The sequence below is a fragment of the Etheostoma cragini genome, chromosome 3, assembly GCF_013103735.1.
Source record: "Etheostoma cragini isolate CJK2018 chromosome 3, CSU_Ecrag_1.0, whole genome shotgun sequence".
Lineage (NCBI taxonomy): Eukaryota > Metazoa > Chordata > Actinopteri > Perciformes > Percidae > Etheostoma > Etheostoma cragini.
The window spans coordinates 26,094,473-26,112,738 of record NC_048409.1 but is presented as its reverse complement, the minus strand read 5'-3'; the positions used below and the strand labels follow the sequence as shown (position 1 = coordinate 26,112,738).

General features: G+C 42.7%; 1 protein-coding gene and 1 long non-coding RNA gene across 4 annotated transcripts; one reads left to right on the top strand and one right to left on the bottom strand.

The window, feature by feature from the left end:
• Positions 1–2,450: 2,450 nt before the first annotated feature.
• Positions 2,451–8,136, bottom strand: LOC117941960. The gene is made up of 2 exons (XR_004656014.1): positions 7,895–8,136; positions 2,451–3,582 (listed from the first exon to the last, which is right to left on the bottom strand). It is a non-coding gene; the product is annotated as an uncharacterized LOC117941960 (long non-coding RNA).
• Positions 7,189–17,065, top strand: tbx2b (T-box transcription factor 2b). 3 transcript variants are annotated; one of them, XM_034867229.1, is made up of 8 exons: positions 7,189–7,411; positions 8,590–9,419; positions 10,317–10,584; positions 12,074–12,226; positions 13,408–13,484; positions 13,632–13,801; positions 14,932–15,506; positions 16,072–17,065. In XM_034867229.1, the coding sequence occupies exons 2-8, from the start codon at positions 9,061–9,063 to the stop codon at positions 16,519–16,521; spliced, it is 2,052 nt and encodes a 683-aa protein (XP_034723120.1). In that variant the 5' UTR covers positions 7,189–7,411; positions 8,590–9,060; the 3' UTR covers positions 16,522–17,065. The 3 variants fall into 3 exon arrangements, with proteins under 3 accessions (XP_034723120.1, XP_034723119.1, XP_034723121.1); XM_034867228.1 differs by lacking the exon at positions 7,189–7,411 and adding an exon at positions 8,169–8,330; XM_034867230.1 differs by lacking the exon at positions 7,189–7,411 and having other exon boundaries at positions 12,080–12,226.
• The last annotated feature ends 1,201 nt before the right edge of the window (positions 17,066–18,266 follow it).

Below are 18,266 nucleotides of genomic sequence, written 5' to 3'. Positions count from 1 at the left end.
AAACAACTAAAACTGAGTCAAAGCAAGGTGTGATAGTCACACTACCAAACATCAGTGGTGGAATTACAAGTACTAACACCACAATGTAAAAATACTCTGTTACAAGTAAGCATCCTGCATTGGAAATGTTACTGAAGTTAAAGTATGTAAGTATAATCAGGAAAATGTCCCTAAAGTATTAAAAGTAAAAAACACTCAATGCAGAAATATCCTCACCTTTTTACCGTTAACGATCAAAACTGTTTAATGGGCTAATCATTTCAGCTGTTCTTGTGGCCTATATATTGTTGGGTAGTTCAATTTATAACAAAGCATTGTATTTTATAAATTAAATGTGTTTTGTTTGCAAAATCCCTATTTATTATAACTAAAGCTGTCAGATGAATGTAATGGTGTAAAAAGTACAATAGAAGTGGAAAGCGGCATGAAAAGAAAAGCCTCAAGTAAAGTACAAGTACCTCAAATTTGTACAGAAATAATTATAAGTATATAACCATAACAATAAGTACAGTCCTTGAGTAAATCACTTAGTTACGTTCCACCACTGCCAAACATTGCATTAGCAAGAACGGCTCCAGAGGTTGGGTATTTTAACTGGTAACATATCACCTCCGACTTATAGCACCAGCTATCACCATACACTAATGCTGATGCTAGCCACTAAGTTAATGATAGCAGGCTCTGTTCACATTCATTATGCTGAAAGATGGTGAGATCCATGGTAACAGTTTAGCCTTGGCTGTGTTTTGTGACAGCAGTTTCTAAGTTATCATTAACTTGACCAGGTACATTTGTTAATAACAATCTTTAGTTTTCAAAGGTCTGTGACCCTCCAGACCTCCTGCCACCAGCAGAAATACCTCCCCGTGCTTTTCGACATAAGGGAATAAGCTAGTTTGTTGTTTTTGTAAAGCAAGTGCCAACAGTTGATGTTGATACATACTGTAATGATGCTGTTTGCTAATCTTATCCAAACTGTGAGATCTCACTGGCCCTCATGCACAGCATGACCACTCTTTTTTTCCGCTGAGACCAACAGTGCTGAAGTAAAAACATCCAAATGCAAATTAGCAGGAACATCACTAGCAGTTCTATTTTTTTAACAGCAATTACATTTAGTTAGGACTGCTGACAACACTGGGACTAGAGATTCATTTGCCATGTAGCTTTACCAATAACAATAATGCCCGTAATCATTTTTACAATCCAGAATATTGTGCAATTGTGCCATTACTTTATTGAATATATTACGGTAAACTGCTCAACATGGGGAACTCATTTGGTTGTAGCAGCAGACAGTAATAGCTTACAAATGTCTACAGAAATGTTCACTCATTCACTATTAGAAATCTGCCAAAGTAAAGAGAATTGGAGCATTCCCAGAGAGGGAACACATGGGTTGGGGACACATCACCTGGTTGATTTAGAAGTCAAGGAGTGTCTTCTGGTGGATGTAGAGGTGGCTGTTAAAATAAAGAAATCCTGTGGGGATTAACATTCACTGTTTTTTCTTTTCCATTTTTTTACAGATGTGTAAATTTAAACAAACAAAAACTATTTTTGAGAAATTTGTGGAAATATGCGCCTCACAAAATCATTTCAAAAATCCAAGTCATTTGTCTTGCAAAAAGAAAGAAGGAGATATTTGGACATGCTGTGCCGACCTGTAGCTCACCTGGTAGAGTGTGCGCCCCATGTAGTCTGAGTTCTTGGCAGTGGTCTATAGGTTCAAATTCAACCTGTGGCACATTGCTGCGTGTCATCCCCCCCTCCTCCGTCCCTCCCCCTCCCTTTCCTGTCAGTCTGCAATCACTATCTAATGAAATAAAAATAGCCCAAGAAATAATCGATAAAAAAAAACTAAAATAAGCAGCTATAAAGTGTTAACATGGAAAAGAAGAGCTAAAGACCAGAATGCATCATGGACTCCTCACTTCACAGCTCAACTACACCAGACACTCTGGCTAATTAGTTTGCTGGGAAACTCCCTGTTCACTGTGTGTGGGACCTGGAAGGATTCCTGCATGTTCCTCCATCACACCGTCTGCACCTTGGATCCTCAAACACCACCACGCCTGCCCTGTGAATGGAAAGACTTAGAAAACACAACGCTCCAGGAGGGACTCAATTTGGTTTTGTAAGGCCTGGACCTTAAATACATTTCATCAGATTTAGTCCCTGAAAGTGTCTAATTATGAAATGCAACATGGGTTGTATGGCACACACAATCCAAAGGAGTGCTATATTATTTAGAATCATTAGAATCACATTTAGAGAGATAAAGATGTGCTGTATTGCATATTATTTTAAATGATAAGTTGCTGATCAACAAGGCCCAAGCCCCCCCCCCCCCCCCCCCCCCCCCCCCACTGTGAATGAATATTTTCATCTTTGAATTGTTGTTAAATTGTACAGCCCTATAAAACATGAAATACGTATGGCCAATTATAAGACTTTACTCTCATCAAGATCATTGCTGGTGCATGGGTTAAATGGTGCTGAAACTAAGCTCGTGCCTGTTTTTTCTACACCTCTGGAGGCTCGATCCGGAGATCCCTGAACCACCACCACCACCTGTGCAGTGTAAACTGTCCGAGACAAAGCCGGAGATGTGCTCCCTGATCCGAGCTGCAGCGTGCTGCTGTCAGATTGGAGTGAGATGCGCGTTTTTCTGGATCAGCTTCAGTTTCATCCTCCATATTTATCCTTCAAGAAACACATTAATCAGTGTCCATTCTCAGTGCTGGTTCAGGTTTGTGTGATTTTTACAATCCCTAATAAAGCACTTACCTGTACAGAAGAGGAAGCACGGATCAGCTTACCTGAACTCAGTTTAGGCTGCTACATGTAGCCTATAGGCTCACTTTCATTTTAAATTAGCAAAGATGAATTCCCAGAATGCAACATGATCTGATAGAAGACATATGACAGTTGAGTATTTTAAGGGGGGGCACGGTTATTTGAAGTCTGGACTCGGACTCCACTCATAGCCTGGCTAGATATTCAACTCTCTTACTCGACCACCGAGGGATCATGTGACATTACTGCACAAGAACACATCAGCAGACGTTTTATTCATTTTCACTGCGTCTTGACGCCGCAAATAATTACATCTCAAAGAAAACATCATCTTCGATTTTGCAATCATATTTATTCGCAACACAGGCTGATTTATAAATTGTTCAAACTTGGTTATTTTTTCATATCTTTACGTAAATTCATGTCTCGCCGGTTAGAATTAGAAATTATTAGACCGCTTGTGTTTTGGAAATAATCAAACACTGAAATATGACATAACTATGCCAACTAAACTAAAGACGCCCCCATGGTTTTGTCTTTCTAGTCTTGATGAGAAGTTGCGAATATCCCGTGGATGTCGTTATGTTTTGGCCCATGTTGAAGGATTCCTGATGTGATCCTGTCCTCCGTGCTGTGGGGGGGGCCTGAGTGAAAGCAGAGGGGGGTGAGGAGCCTCTCCCTCCGGCCTGCAGGTAGCCTCTGCTCCTCTGCTGCGCTCCTAATGTGATTCAATGTTCCCGGCGCTGCAGCTGCTAATTCAATTTCTCCACGCTGTCAACACATCTGCAAACACACAAAAGATTATTTTGCTGGTTGGAAAAAATGTGTCTCAACGAACATGAAATAGTAATAAATATTGTCAGCTGGGTGATATTAAAAAGCCGACGCTTAAACGCTTCCTGATTTGGACTGAGCTGAGTGCTTCTCCTGAACAAAACACAAACAGTAAATGAGCTCCCTATCTTTCATTTGGCACAGTTACAACCTGCGCAGGTAGATTTTTACTGTACAAATGGAGCTGCTTCAGCGTCGCGCGCATAGGCCCACACATCAGGTTAACAACACACAGGAAGCCCATTAAAAGCACGGGATTTTTACTGCTCGGTTAAACCAGATTAAATTTATCTATTTTCAAAAATACAAATAGGATTTTTTTTTACGAATCCGGACAGAAAGATATATGGGATGCTGAACGCTGTTTACAAATTCTGCAAATTGGAAATCTCTTTTCGAATTAAAAGTTATTTTCCTTGTCAGTGTATTATCTCTTTAAAGGCCGCTTTGAGCCTTGCAGGATTTGCATGACAGGTTTTTTTTTAAAGAAGGTGATTGAATTGGATCAAATTGTTTTATTAAAATGTGATGCACACACACGAAAAGACAAATTAGTCCAATATATAGGCCTATTGGTGATTCAAACATCAAGTCCTACAGGGGACCGGAATGCACTCTGGGGCATGTGTGCCCATAGGAAGCCCCCCCCCCCCCCCCTTCTAAACGTCAACAAACAACAGAGGAGATTTTTTAATAAGCCCGTCGGGGGAAACTCATACAGAAACTAAACTAACTACTGTTAGTTAATGGCAATGTGAGATTGTGATAAAGCCTATTTGGAAACTCACGTCACATCCAGTGATCGTGTTTGGCATTATCACAGGATAAATACACGCACGCGTGGGCGCTATTCTGCAGTGCGTCATGCACTCATTCACCTGTGGCCATACTAACTTTACTTTTCATCAGCGGCTAGCAAAGGGGGGTGCAAAGCCACTCAGGGGTCCTCGAGTTTCCTTAGCAGAATTTCCCCATAATAAAATAACTAGACATTATTAAATGTATGAAAAGCATTTCAATGTAAAGAGTCGAACACTAAATCAAATCAAAACTTTCTACAAGGCTCTGGGAGACCAAACCTGATCAGAAGATATTCTATGTGAGTGTCTATGTTCTCAAAGTGTTGGCTGCTGTAACGCCGGTGGATGTGACAGCTCTGTCACTCTCCTCGGCTCCCCTGGGTCACTATAGCGCCCCCACCTGGTGGTCTACCTGTCCGTCAGCCAGACGCACCCACAGCCCACACACAACACTGGAGCTGCAGCTCAGATGCGTGAGAATAGGAAGGTAAAATAGGCTTTAGGGCTGTAAGGTAACTGGAAAGATTAGCTAATTCAGGAGTGTTTATGATTGAGTTTGTCATAAATTAATGTCCAACTAAAAAATACATATTCTGTATATTTATGGAAAAGCTGTGATGCATCAGGTATTACTGTAGTGCCAAAGTTTCTCTTCCATTGTGTGTGTGTGTGTGTGTGTGCGCGTGTGCGCGTGTGCGCGCGTGTGTGTGTGTGTGTGTGTATGTGTGCGTATGTATGTATATCTGCTTTTCCCACAAGTGAGAACTGATATGTTTCATTTAGCAGACTGGACCGTAGAGGAGCTGGAGGAGGAAGTGGAGGAGGTGGAAGAGAGGAGGAGGTGGAGGGCCGCTGGTAGCTGCACGATGAGGATGAGGGAGGAGAAGGATAAGAAAAAGGAGGAGGAGAGAGGGCCGCTGGTCGCCGGGTTTCCATGTGACAAGGGGAAATATGAGGGACTTTGACAGGTCTTAAACGGTCTGGCGCCAAGGCCTCAGTCTAGCCGCTAAATATAGCCGGAGAGATGATGCAGGGAGATGGGAGGAGAAGATATAAAAGGAAGAAAGGAACAATGTCGAAGGGAGGAAGAAAATAACAATACTCGATTATAGACAAATATGTGGCAAAACTGCCCCGTTAGGTTGTAATTAGAGCGTATTTGGCCCGGATCGCTGACACAAGGGCTAAATTACCGGGATGGAAGACGCTTTTTACGCACGTTTTCACTTATGCAGCTGTTTTGTGTTGTATTGAGCGGACGGGTTAAGGACACACAAAAAACTTAAGTCAACTTCCTACTGTATGCAAAGCGTCACGCGAGCATTTAATTCACTTTATATGCAACCCCAGTTTACAGGGTGACTGACAACTCTTTAAATCACATGTCTCAAATTTAAGCTTGCAAGCCTGCTTGTTTTGACTAATTCATACGATAACAAGAAAAACGTGTCAATGTCATAAATGATCTAAACTACCAAAGTACTTCTGAACATGCTCCTGTTTTTTGGTATGTTTTCACACATGATGATGCAAGACGCGCACACGCACAGACACACACACACACACACACACACACACACACACACACACACACACATTCCAAAGAATAAATCTAAGAAACACATGTACTGTCTGCTTTCATTTCATTAATCCCTAACACATAGAATAATAGAATATAATCTATGAGCACTGTGCCCCTTCCATGTAGATGTACCAGCAGCTCGGAGCAGTCCTCCCTCGACTTAATGACTTTTAAATCGCGCGTAATGGAGATTTCTGTACCGTTGACGGCACAGAACAAATAAATGGGGACTAATTTGCACAAGCATTGTTGATACAATTATCCAGTTGAGTATTCCGTCAGAAAAAACGTTATCCATCTCCATATGTTGCTAATCTTGTTTCTAGCAAGTAAAGCTGCATGCATGGAGCTTCAAAACTCTGACAGACTGCCGCATCCCACGGCACTCCTACATCTCTGTCATTTCAAAACTGACTAGTTTAGAATGCTGCATCTGAAGGTTCAGCATTCCAAACAAGTCAGCTGTCAGGCCAAATTTTAACAGATACACGCCACAATGTAACTCTGAAGAAAACTGTGAGGTATGTGCAAGACATGCTTGATGATTTGACATTCCCATGGGAAATTGATGCTCACTGGCATTTATTTCCAACACCCGGTTGACTGAAAATACATTTTCCCCCCATTTCCATTAAACACAGACTGTTGGTGCATCCACTGTGGGAATCAGTTGATGCTCCAGGGACTTGTGTCTGATCCAATGTGTGTGGGGCTAGTAGAAACCGTTTTGGCTTCCTTCGGTTATGGTGCGCTCTGTTGTTTTGTTGCGGCTCCTGTCTGGCCTGCTCACTTTTTACGCATGGCTGTATCAGTCTGATGGAAGCCGAGCAACAAGTGTGTAACATAGCGGAAATGTGCAAACATTGCATGCTTCTAAATCACATAACGTGCTGTATCTGACACACACGTGCGGGCTGCTGTAATTGCATTTTTGGGTTGCCTTTAAGAATATCAAAAAAGTTTTAGCACTTTTGGTCTCTTAATTTAATAGTTTTACAGTCCTGCAACGACCGATTGAATAATTGGGTGAATCTGATTTGTTAATATTAAGGGTTTATAAACACTATTCAATGGCCAGTAGAGTTTTGTTATGTATGTCAGCGGAAGCCGCAGAAACGATAGTATCAGGGGTTAATAGGAAATGCGAAGTTGTCTCTGACAGTCTTAATCGCAAGGATTATCACTTTCCTTTTGTTTAAGTTTTTGTCGAAGTGACGCCTGTGGCTTACAACACGGTCCTTCCTGCCCGGAGAGAGCAGCTGTTTATCCAAAAAGAAGAAGAAAAAAAAAGAAATCACATCTGACACCGAGTCATGACCGGGACTGAGAAGTGGAGCGGAGCCGCAGATGAGGCTGTTGAGGGGGCCGGGGGGGTTCGCACATGCACGACTTCAGGGTAAATATAAAGAGACAAGAGATTGTTCTTATTGTGGCGCATCAGCCGACTGGCGCCGAGCGGCATTTTAACAAACTGAGTCCAAGTTAATCAAGAGCTGCGGCAATGGATTGCTCTAAAGGAGCTCAGCAGAGCGGAGTGCAGAGAGGCGGGTGGGGGCCCCCGTGGCTCCCGGAGTCCCGCACTGTCCTTGGTTTGACAAAATACAACCTGTCGGAGATTACACACCACCACGGCCTGCCCTCAGCTCTGAGACTGAGCACTAAATCATCTCATCGCTGCGAGTGTTCCCATACAAAAATCAGCACGACGTCAAACAGCAGAGTAGACCAACAGCAGGCATAATGCAGCCTAACTGCACTGACAATAATATGTTTTTAGGCCTAGTCTAATTATAAAATAAAAAATATAAATATGCCAGAGTCTACAAGAAATGTAACTTTATCTGCTTCCAAACAAGTTCGTATCGAAGTGAACACTCACCACTTTCCTTCTCTCTGATTTTTCTCTTAAAATTCACTCATCATCATTCATCTGGTTTCCTCTTTTACTCCACGCAGCATCTGGGTTTGTGTTTTCCAGCCATGTCTCTTTATTACGCTGCTGCTGCCGCCGCTGCTGCCTGCCCGTCAGCTTGATCAGGGAAACGCACGGACAAATGCTGAAGTCAGTATACACACAGCTAACATGGATAGCCTGGGCTAGTGTGAGGCAAATCCAGCCTAAGCGTCAAAGCAGCCGACAACATGGAATAATTGCAAGTCTGATATTATAGACAACGACCGAGAGAGCAGCGGCTCTTTGAAATAAATCTCCCCGGAATGCAGCGCTTGAGACGCGAGTCGTGGATTTACTGTTGTGAGTTGTTCTAAAAGACAGTGGTAAACGTGGAGAACTGGATCTGTTCCTCTGTATTAAGGTGCGTATTAAGACAGTAAGTCGGTGGACAGGCTTGTTTCTCCGGAGGCGACATTGTAAAAACGCAAGCCGAGAGAGGTGATGCCTCCACCGGCCAAGAAATGAGGGCTGACCCGGTGTTTGGCTTGGAAATGGGGGTGGGACTTCCCGATCTTTCCTGTCATTGGTTAATATTTTATTCTGTTGACATGTTTTCTTACTGCTAATGCTTCCGACACCTTCTTGTCCCCCATCCCCCATCCCCCTCCCTCCTCTCCTAGAGTCTGGCCGAAGCTGTCAGAACCACGCCTATAGGGGCCCACAATTGGTCCAGAAAGCGTAAAATCAGCAATCAAAGGGGCTTGGTTCATTAGTGTTGGGGATGGAGGCAGGAAGGACATGTGAGATAGTCACAGATCTGCAGTGAACGGGGCCACATCTCTCCAGTCAGTGTGGGATGACTGAAGCAGAGAAACAGCTTATTTCTCTGAGAGCCACACAGCGCAGCCGGGCTCTGCCGTCACAGCGCCGCTTCTCCTGAAGGACTCGGCGAAGGAACCAAAGGAAAGGCACATCAACAGCAACTCTGGGCTATTTTCTTCAGCCTGGTAACGCGCCGTGTGTTTGACAAGGCACCGTACTGTTCTGTGCAGCTTTACAGAAATAAACTCGCGAAGCGCGGACCTACACTGGGTGGGGGGAAATACCACTAAAATAACCATTATTTCACTTCGGATTTTGTGGATGCACCGATGAGAGATCCAGTTTTCACAGGGACTGCAATGGCTTATCACCCTTTTCACGCTCACCGGCCGACCGACTTCCCCATGTCCGCTTTTCTAGCGGCCGCGCAGCCTTCCTTCTTCCCGGCGCTCAGCCTGCCTCCCGGGGCACTCACCAAGCCCATTACGGACCACGGCCTGGCCGGGGCGGCGGAGGCTGGGCTCCACCCGGCCCTCAGCCACCATCAGGCGGCTCATCTCCGCAGCATGAAGAGCTTGGAGCCCGAGGAGGAAGTGGACGACGACCCAAAAGTTACACTGGAAGCCAAGGATCTTTGGGACCAGTTTCATAAACTCGGAACGGAGATGGTTATTACCAAGTCCGGAAGGTAAGAATTCCTTAGAACTATCATTCCTCTCATGGATATACCGAAAATAGCCTACATATTGGCCTACCGAGAATTTCCCTATTTTCAATAAAAGAAAAGTCAGTTTGTCTGTATTCAGAGAATGAGTCACCCCTGAAAAGTTCAGAGCAGCCATGTATTCACGTTGTTTAGTGGCGTGCGTCAGGCCTTTGTTATTAGATCTTTATTTCCCCACCGATTATTAACCTGTTTCACTATTAGTAAAAACAGTCAAAAAAGTAGAGAATACTGCAAGAACATGCCATGTTTACATAACTTTATAACTTACATTAAATATACTGTTTTTAAATGGAGTTTCATAAGTGTTAACATGTAAAAGTTAAACCCATTCATCAAGTCGTGTATCCAAGTAAATGAATAAAACCTCATTTTATTTTTTAAATAATTATCCTATTCTATGATTTCCAGAATTTGAGATATTTTGGGGAAATTGTGACCTGGCCTTTAATCAGGTTTTATCTCCCAAACTGCATTCTGTTGAGGCAGCAGAGCGTCTGGATTTTATAAACAGGCTGTCACTTCAAAAAGCAGGGACGTGAAGTGGTGTGGTCATAAATATGCTGCTCAGATTTGTAGTAGGGCAACAGATACGCACGCACACAGGCGGACAGACACACACACACACACACACACACAAACCAACACTCTGGGGTTGCTGTCGCCGTATTGCGTGCAACACTGGAGAATAATATCTGACAATTACAATATTTTCTCTTTTCAGAGCGGCGTGTTTTTCTGCGTCAGTGTTGCCTTCAGTGCCTCTTTTGTCAAATATGTTCAAGTCTTGTATGATAATATGATGTTGTGCATTGGTTGAATCACAGAGTGTTGACTCCCTGTGTGTGTTTTATTCTGCAGGAGGATGTTCCCTCCGTTCAAAGTGCGAATAAATGGACTCGATAAAAAAGCCAAATACATCCTGTTGATGGACATTGTGGCGGCGGACGACTGCCGCTACAAGTTCCACAACTCCCGCTGGATGGTGGCGGGCAAGGCCGACCCGGAGATGCCCAAGAGGATGTATATCCACCCGGACAGCCCGGCCACCGGCGAGCAGTGGATGGCCAAGCCTGTTGCTTTTCATAAACTCAAGCTGACCAACAACATTTCAGACAAACACGGATTTGTAAGTATACTAAGAGTTTCTTCTCGCCTGAGCAGAAACATTTTTTCATATATTCATGCTGCATGAGGTTTATGCTGTTTGAACAGGCGAACCAGGGTGTTTTTAAGTGTTTTTAGGATCAGATGAAATTTTTATGAAGCATATGAGGGGGAAGTGGTCCGTTCTAGTAGCAAAATAACAATAGGAAACAACCAGGGAAAAATGGAAAATACATTAAAAAAAAACAGGGCACATAGCGTGGGCTGAATCCAAACTCACACTACTGCAGGGAAATTATGAAGTAGATAAATACAAGTTAATAAAGCTAGAACGTTTTGAGACAAATCAATACATTTGGAACATAGTCCAAACGCGTTACTAAATAATCTGGGAGGATATTATATATTTGGCCCTGTGTGTTTAAAGATGAGTAGCTTACATTTATGTTCTCGAATGCCTTTACGTTTAAAGCTGTTGACACTTGTGTCGCCACTTGACTTCCCACTGCCGCTGACATGCACAGAGCTTATGTTTCGTTGCAGCTCTCCAGAATAGTATCAACCTGCATTTTCTCCATTGCCTCCAAATCCAAAGCCAAGCCCGGCTTTCTGCAGCAGCTCTGGGCCTATAGACCACGGCTATTGTCAATATTGCCCTTTTTATTCTTTATTTTTACCCGGGGTTGTTGTGTTAAAAAAATACATAAAATAAAGACATAACATATGTTGCTAATCTGCTGTATAACATTAGGGCCTATAGTGTATGGTCTGCAGTGTCTGTAGGTTTTATCCAAAATATGACCCCATGTAGTTTACTATGTAAGCTATTTAACACCGTTTTACCATTTTAATAATATCCACCACCTCTTAAAAAAATAAGCGAGTGATACATGTTTGAGAAAGGCAGAACTTCCGACTGGAAACAAATTCAACATTTACATGTCAGTCTAAATCATTTGCAATCGTTTACAGGGAGGATTTATACTCATGTACGTGTCTTATTTGCACATAAGTGTCATGTGTTTAAGTTTTAATGCTATTTTCTTAATATTCTTACTTTATCTGTGAACGTATAGTGAGCTTTTTCCGCATTGTCTTTGGCTTATTTTTATTTATTTTTAATTTTAAAAATATGATTTATGTGTAAATGCATGTTAAGTCTTTGGTGCTCTGCATGTGGAGACCCTGGAGCTATAATACCAAGATCACGGCTTGTAAAGTGACTCCAGTGTTTGTGGCAAAATGTTAAATGAATAAGAGAGGATCAAATCCCATTTTTTGCTGTGATTCTGAACGCTCATGACAACATGTGTGGCCTGGTCAGGATTTTCCCGTTGGCCCGCGCTAATTACAGACGAGTCTGCTCACGCAGTAATTATAACAGCATCAATAACAATGCGCTGGATGATCCGCGTCAACATATTTTGTGTCGACTTTGAATGTGGAGAAAACATCAAAGACGCATCAAATGCCATTATATTCACTCCAAAGCTGTGTGTTTGTGTGTGTTGGTCCAGACCATCTTGAACTCAATGCACAAGTACCAGCCCAGGTTCCACATAGTGCGGGCCAACGACATCCTGAAGCTCCCTTACAGCACCTTCAGGACCTACGTCTTCCCGGAGACCGAGTTCGTGGCTGTGACAGCATATCAGAACGACAAGGTGAGCCACTGTTCACACTCAACCAACTGCCTCTAATATGGCTGCTATATTTTGCATAATAGCTTAAATGTCCTACATGCGTCCCCTCCCCCCACCGACAACCCCCGAAGACTTAATCTGATTTTGTAGGTCGCCTAATTTGCAGAGGACTCCTATGGCCCACTTGCTTTTTTTTTTTTTTCTTTTTTTTCTTCTTTTTTTAATTTTGCCTTGACTCGTGTTGGGCGTAGCATATATTTCTGAGAATGAATTCAGATTTGCAGCCAAGTGTTGTGTATGTTATTCGCTGTACACGGGCTACTACCTTGACCAGAAGTGAGTAAATTAGGCGTACCAATGCGGAGGGTGTGTTGTTTGTGTGGGACGCAACAGCAAACAAGGCAGACGTCCCTATATGTTTTGTCTTCTCAAAAACTGACAACGTTTTTTGATTTAATAAAATGGTTTAAAAACCCAGCTAATTTAAATTGAGGTTTTGAATGTTACATTTGATGGCACTATTAGGCCCTCCGCTGACTTCATGAAGCTAATTTGAGGTTGTGTCCAGGGGGCTCGTGTATAGTGTGTGTGTGTGTGTGGGGGGGGGATCTTGTAAAAGTTTATTGCAAGAGTCACCATCGATTAGAGGGCATTTAAAAGGCTGGTCACCCCGCAGCCACAGTGGACAGATACTGTAAGACACTTTCTCTGCTCAAACAGCAACCGCCTGAAGGTCTTGGTCAAGGGTCACAGGGCCTCCACAACAAGAAGCTCCTGCAAGAGCCATACAGGCCCCGTGCCCCTACGTGGTGACAAACCGGTCTCTTCCACATCAGGACACATCGCAAAGAAGCAGTGATCCAAACCGCATTATTTATTATTGATATGATAGTCATCTGTTCAAGTATCGTCTCCTCAGCTTTTTTTCTGGGGGAACGGAGGCTTGCGTGGCCCCATGGAGGAATATTTCATGGCAGAATTTCTCTCTAGGGGGCTATGAGAATAACGCCCCATCATTACGCTTTTATTAATAATGCAAATCCGAGGCCTAACGTGGCTCTTGTCCAACACGCCAGTTCCTGTGTGTGTTAATAGAAACACGTTGTCCCAAATATGGGCCAGGTGAAGATAATGTGGACTAGTCTATAAAATATGTTGTTAATCTGGTTCCATTCCTCCAACACCCTTTGTGTTTTTGACAGATAACGCAGCTGAAGATTGACAACAACCCTTTTGCCAAAGGATTCAGAGACACAGGGAACGGAAGGAGAGAGAAAAGGTAACTATAGCCCATCAAACGGCCGCCGGACACCTGTGCGTGGGCCCATCTGTGTGCCCTCCATCTTTTTTGTTAGGTCACGGTGTCACAGCGATCCAATATCTCAAACCACCATGCATTATAATTATTGTTATTATTGATTGACAGGAAACAGCTAACCATGCCGTCGCTGCGGATGTATGAGGACCAATGCAAGGCGGACCGGGAAGGCGCGGACTCAGACGCCTCGTCCAGTGAGCCAGCGACCGGCAGGGACGCCGTCCACTCCCCGCTGGGAGCCGACACCAGCCCGCTGAGGTTCAGCAGGCCCAGTCGAGGTGAGAAACCTTGTTGTTTATTTTTGTGCCCATGAATGAGCCTGTACGAGCTTTAACGATGGTGTGCGACAACTACAGCCTTTAATAGGCAGCCTGTGATGTGCGGTGGCGAGCACTTAAAACTTTAGAATTTAATAATTTAAATTCTGTAAAATTCGCTAAAATATGACTGTAACCTGGTAAAGGAGAATAATCAGCAACATAAGGGTAATCAATTGGCCTACTGTTGAACAAAAATATACACACAGTAGTATATGTATATTCCTATGTATATTCATTATATGTATTTATATTCATTTATGTATTTATATTCATTTATGCAGGCCTGTGTGAGACAAACAAGATTCAGTGGCGTACAACAATAGGCTTCTAACAATAGAATAATAATAATTAAAAAAAAAACGTGACACAGTAATATGGACCCGGTTGGGATGTTTAAATCCTCACATCACTTGGGGATTTGTAAGGGTTCACCTGTCAACCAATCCAACAGGTCAATATAAGATCACTCATTGCACAGGCTTTATTTTACGGAATTGCAATATGCTAAATAATTTTATTTGCAATAAGTTTTATGATGCAGGAAAAGACAGCGTTTGGCAGCTTAATACATAGCCTAACATATATGTAAAAGCTGTGAATGTAAATAGTGAAATCAATTTACATTTTGACTAAATACCTCATGCTATTTAACTTAAATGTTCTAATTGAGGATATAGCATAGTATGTGAAACTTGGGGTTATTAGCGTTTGAGTTCCATTAAATGTAAATGTAAATGTCCTAAATGTTTTGGTTTTTATTTGGTCTGATACTATTTTTTAACTACTCTTAATTTATCAAACTAATATGAAAAGACTGAATAAGTGTTAGCCAGTATTAGATTAATGGGCTCTGTTATTCATTAAAATGTATTAAAATGCTTTACACAATTAGACTAATAATAGGAAGTCCATTGTGTGTTCTTATTGTGTCCTGGCTCCCACCAGGCTTATGTTGCTATTCTAGTGTGTACAACATATGGCAACATAAGTCTGGATATTGGTGTGTTTTTGGAGATGGTTGGGCAGGAGGTGGTTGGTTAGAAACTCTGCTCACGCCTCTTTTTCCCTATGTGGTTCCTATGTTGTAGATGATAAAACGTGCACTGACAGCGAGCAGGAGCTGGAGCATCATGACGAGCGCTGCACTGGCTCCAACAGCCCGGGACCTGAACCTGTGTCCCCCTACAGCTCCAGGTGTGAGGAGCGCATCAGGGACAGGCCTAGCACAGAAAAAAAGGATGACTCTTTATTCAGTATAAGAAACCTTGAGAAGGACAAAGCGGAGGGCAGGCACAGGAAGGACACCACGGAAGTGTTGACAAAGGACTTAGAGGCCGGAGGCATTAGTGCCACTAAGGAGGCCTTCTCCCCTCTCATGGTCCAGACCGAGAGCCCCTCGCACTTCAGCCCAGGCCACTTACAAAGCCTGGCTCTGTCTGGCTTGCACAGTCAGCAGTTCTTTAACCCTCTGGGCGCCGGATCACCGCTGTTGTTTCACCCCGGGCAGTTTGCCATGGCCCCTGGAGCCTTTTCTGCGATGGGCATGGGACATCTATTGGCCTCTGTGAGTGGTTTGGAAAATGGCAGCCTCTCCACCCAGGGCACAGGAGGAACGCCCAACCCCTTTCCCTTCCACCTGTCCCAGCACATGCTCGCCTCTCAGGTAAGGAAGGTTATCCATATATACAAATGGTTATTCATCTATATAAATGATTAAGTTTGCTTTTACACCTGTAGCACCAAGCTGACTAACCCTAGCCATAAACCCAGGACAGTTGGAGCTTTGGGTTGAGAGTGTAGACGGGAGTAGGTGTCAAGTTTTACTTTAGGACTAGATCTGTTAATATAAACTTCACCTTTCACAGTGCAAATAGAGTTGTGTTTCATTTAGTGTTGAAAAGTATAGTCAGTGAAGCAACATGTTATGTATTTGCTCCATGCAAACATGTAGGACTTTGTGAAAATATTACAATTGACACTCACTAAAAACACTCATCAAGGAATTTTTAAAAACATGTTTTTAGGCTTCTGTGTAGTGAATAATTTATTATTTTTAAGAAACATAGTTTTGCTTTCAATTTTTTACTTTCAAAAATCTGTTTTAAATAATGTTTTGTTGCTGTTTGTGTGTTGGAAAAATGTATCGCTAATTTGATTATTTGGTCACTTGACTGAAAATGGTGATGCGTACAAATGTAACACAAGTCTTTATTTTTTTCATATTCCAGGGCATCCCCATGCCTCCATTTGGAGGTCTGTTCCCATACCCCTACACCTACATGGCAGCGGCTGCAGCAGCGGCCTCGGCCTCAACCCTCCCAGCCACCAGCACCGCTAGCCCACTCTCCAGGAACCCATTCCTGAGTGTGTCACGTCCCCGGCTACGCTTTAACCCCTACCAGCTCCCAGTGTCGCTGCCTCAGAGCTCCAGCCTGCTCTCCGCTGGCCTGCAAGGCAGCCTCAACCCAGGCTCAGAATCCTCCAAACCAGGCAGCAGGGAGACCAGCCCGGCCCCGGAGCACCACAGCAACCATAAGACAGGTGGGTTGAGCGGGAGGGCCGCATCTCCCAAAACCTCCGTGAAGGACTCAGTGAATGAGCTGCAAAGCATTCAGAGACTGGTGAGTGGCCTGGAGGGCAAGCGGGAGCCCTCCCCGAGTGGAGACTCTCCCAAGTGATGAAGACTCTCTGTTTGGGATGAACACTTGGCTTAAATACCAGAGGACTATGAGTGCAAATGTCCTGTACAGCACATTAGGGAGACTGGGATGAGGATTGATCGATATGGGTCGGTGAAAGCCAATAGCTGGTATTTTTTGGAACAAAGCTGCAGATAGACACACACTTAGTTCATTTAATTCAATTTGAAATTGTTGAAATTCACATGCATTGAGGTTTTCACTCCAGAGCTGACCTGACCTGAGGAAGGCCTGTCAGACGACATGTCGACTATCATCAGACACCAAAGCTCTCTGCTGAATCCCAGGTTTAGCAGCTCTTGAAGGCAAGCTGACCCCCATAGAAACTCTGGGGTAGTTTGGATACATTGATAAATTAAAAAAACAAAAACAATATTCAAAAAAACTATATTTAAAACTAACAATGAAGTTATATATATAGCCTACATGGAAACACTTTTTAGACAAGGAAACACTAAAATAATGATAAAATTGAAGAAAAAAATATGACCACTTCAGGCCTGTCACTGATCAATTCCACTACTAAAATATGGGCCTAAGCGTTCTGACTAGATCATATCCATTATATCAGAGGTGGACCAAACAAGGCCAGTATCGGCCCTATATATCGGTCCAACCTGCCTGAGAGCCTGCAGCTCCGCAGACTGAGCGGCGCACAGTGGAGAATGTGTGTGTGTGTGTGTGTGTGTGTGTGTGTGTGTGTGTGTGTGTGTGTGTGTGTGTGTGTGTGTGTGTGTGTGTGTGTGTGTGTGTGTGTGTGTGTGTGTGTGTGTGTGTGTGTTGAGTTCGGTTAACTTGAAGCATTTGAGCATCCAGGCCGGCTTTTTTTTAAATACCGAGCCCTGAACAGGACATCACGCCGACAGGCAGATCTCAAGCTGCATCCAAAACACCTTTTTTCCAGGACTGATCTGCGAGAGGAAGAACGAAAGAGAGAACCGCTTATCATTTCATGCCAGAAAAAAATGTTTCTGAACTATTTATGTAATTAAAGATAAACAAAAAAATCTGTAAATAAAGCTAAGATCCAAGAATATGCAATTGGTATTAATTTATTCAAAGCTGTATATTAGCGTGTATATATTTCGAATTTAACTTGTTGCTTTTTATTTTCTCCTCCTCCTCCTCATACCCCATTTTACATGAACATATACTGTACATGAAAGCTATTTAGCGCTTGTTGGTTTGAAAAACTGTGTATGAAGCATCGCTGATTTTTAGGTGACGTGTGTGCCATGTTTTAGTCTGCATCCACCGACAAAAGACAGAGGAACAGAGAGAGAGCTCCACATGGATTCAAAAACACCTCAGGTTATTTCACTCCAGCCAGGAGACATTCAAAGCAATTCCTCCTATGGGCGCATCATTCATATCTATTCAAAAAATGTATTTAAAGATGAAAGTATCTTGTTTATGCTGGTTGTCCGTTTTTTTTTTGTTTTTTTTGATTGTCTCACAATTTCAATAATAAATCGTTGTGTTGAATACTTGCAGGCGTATTATTATTATTATTATTATTATTATTATTATTATCATTATCATTATCATTATCATTATCATTATTATTATTATTATTATTATTATTATTATTATTATTATTATTATTATTACTACCTTTTATTGATGTTGGAATAATCTTATTAAAGCAAAACAGCTGTACAAATTTGTAGAGCGTTTTTTAAATGAAGTCATCTAAGGTTTCACACACAAATAAAGGCCTGGTA